The sequence below is a fragment of the Histoplasma capsulatum genome (assembly GCF_000150115.1).
Source record: "Histoplasma capsulatum G186AR genomic scaffold supercont2.14, whole genome shotgun sequence".
NCBI lineage: Eukaryota > Fungi > Ascomycota > Eurotiomycetes > Onygenales > Ajellomycetaceae > Histoplasma > Histoplasma capsulatum.
In genome coordinates, this window is record NW_025544814.1 from 297,847 (window position 1) to 299,365 (window position 1,519).

The following is a 1,519-nucleotide window of genomic DNA, read 5'->3' on the forward strand; positions in this document are numbered from 1 at the left end:
TTCAGATACAACTTGAGCCGCATAATCTTCGTGTTAAGCAGATCCTTGACGTCTGCAGGTTGGTTTTGCGACAGGGGGATAAGGCCGGGGATGGAATTCTTGTTGGTTGGTGGGAAGTGTTGAAGTGGCTTCAAACGAGGAGGGAAGGGGACAATGATAGCGATTTAGAGTGGACTGCAATGGTGATTGTCCCTCTTTACAATGGGGGTTTATTTTATTGAGGGCAACCGCTCGAAAGCTCCGGCTAGACCAAAGCGAAGAAAAGCCGAGTTTCTTCGATCTAGTAGCGGCAGCTCAGTTGACCTTGACAACTGGGATAGTATGCTGGACCAAGAAACTGGATCGCGTGGTGTTGCCTCAGCTTGGATGACGGGCTCTTCTTGGGGTTGGATTTCGGAAGGCGATTTGAAGACTATGGAAGAAGTATCCTGGGCAGATCATCGACCCGGTCCTGAGACGGCAGCCAATTCCCGAAAAAATCCCTATATTCTTCGGTGTGTGGCGTTATCCCGAGAGTTTCTTGCTTCTCCCCAAGGTGAGGCTGCAATGGGTGCGGAAGGCTACTTGCCAACTGCAGTGTCTTGCGACTCTGACACGAGACGAACTGCTCTTGGCACGATATTGGTGGGACTACATTTATTTCGTGAGGAGCAGAAGTTGTCTACCATCAATGCAGAGAGTTCTTATTCGAAAGCTGGCCTTCTTGCCCCAGTCTTAGCACAAATTGGTGGATGGCTGGGGTGGGAATCCTGGAACTGGAAAGATCATGGCTATTACGGCGTCGAGATGGCGAGTATAGATCGGTGGCTGTTTGAAGAATCCAGAATTTCAACTTTGGACTTACCTGAAGAGCCTTTCCCCCCACCTTCGATACTCTCATTTATTGAAAAATCTCTGAACCATGAACAAGTTAAATTCTTGACGATTCTCGACATAGTACCAAGCTCTGCGTCACCAGCCAGGCGAGATTCTGCCATGCAGCGAGCTATGAGGCTCACACCAAGGACTTTGGCATTAAGTGGTTTCATTTCCGAGCTAAAACCACAAACTACTATTGAGGAACGAGTGGAACTGTTGTTTCGTTGGGGCTTAACAAGTTCCGTAATTGATACCCTCCCTGACGGAATCAGTGCTTCCCTTCACGAAGCGATTGCTCAATGCCAACCGGCGCCTCCAAGCCACTGGGGTGGCTCCATGTTCGCATTGATCGACAGAGGCGACCTTCTCATGTCGATGACTGAAGATAGGGCCAGTACTCCAATATCAAGGTCTCCATTTATCCAATCCCACGATGCTGTACGTGACGTTCATTCGATTGGGAGCCAGTCACTCGATGGGACTACTTTGAATTCTTTCGAAGTTTCCGCTGAAGCCGATAGACAGTTAATTACTCGGCTTATTTTCCGCGAGATCGACGCTTTTATGAAGCATTTAGGATTCTTAATCAATGAAACCTCCATATGTGGAATGTGTCCCAGCCCCAGGATTGTCTGAGTCGGAAGTCTTGAGCTCAGAAAGA

The 1,519-nt window shown here is 48.6% G+C and overlaps 1 protein-coding gene across 1 annotated transcript in view; it reads left to right on the forward strand.

Annotated features, from left to right (window-relative positions):
• The window catches only part of HCBG_07749 (uncharacterized protein), a gene marked incomplete at both ends in the record, with an annotated part of 3,462 nt that extends 1,968 nt beyond the window's left edge, over positions 1 to 1,494 (forward strand). The window contains 2 exons of the mRNA XM_045434798.1: positions 59 to 182; positions 223 to 1,494. Coding sequence (XP_045284104.1) covers positions 59 to 182; positions 223 to 1,494 — 1,396 coding nt within the window. The remainder of the gene's footprint in view (positions 1 to 58; positions 183 to 222) is intronic.
• Positions 1,495 to 1,519: the final 25 nt, after the last annotated feature.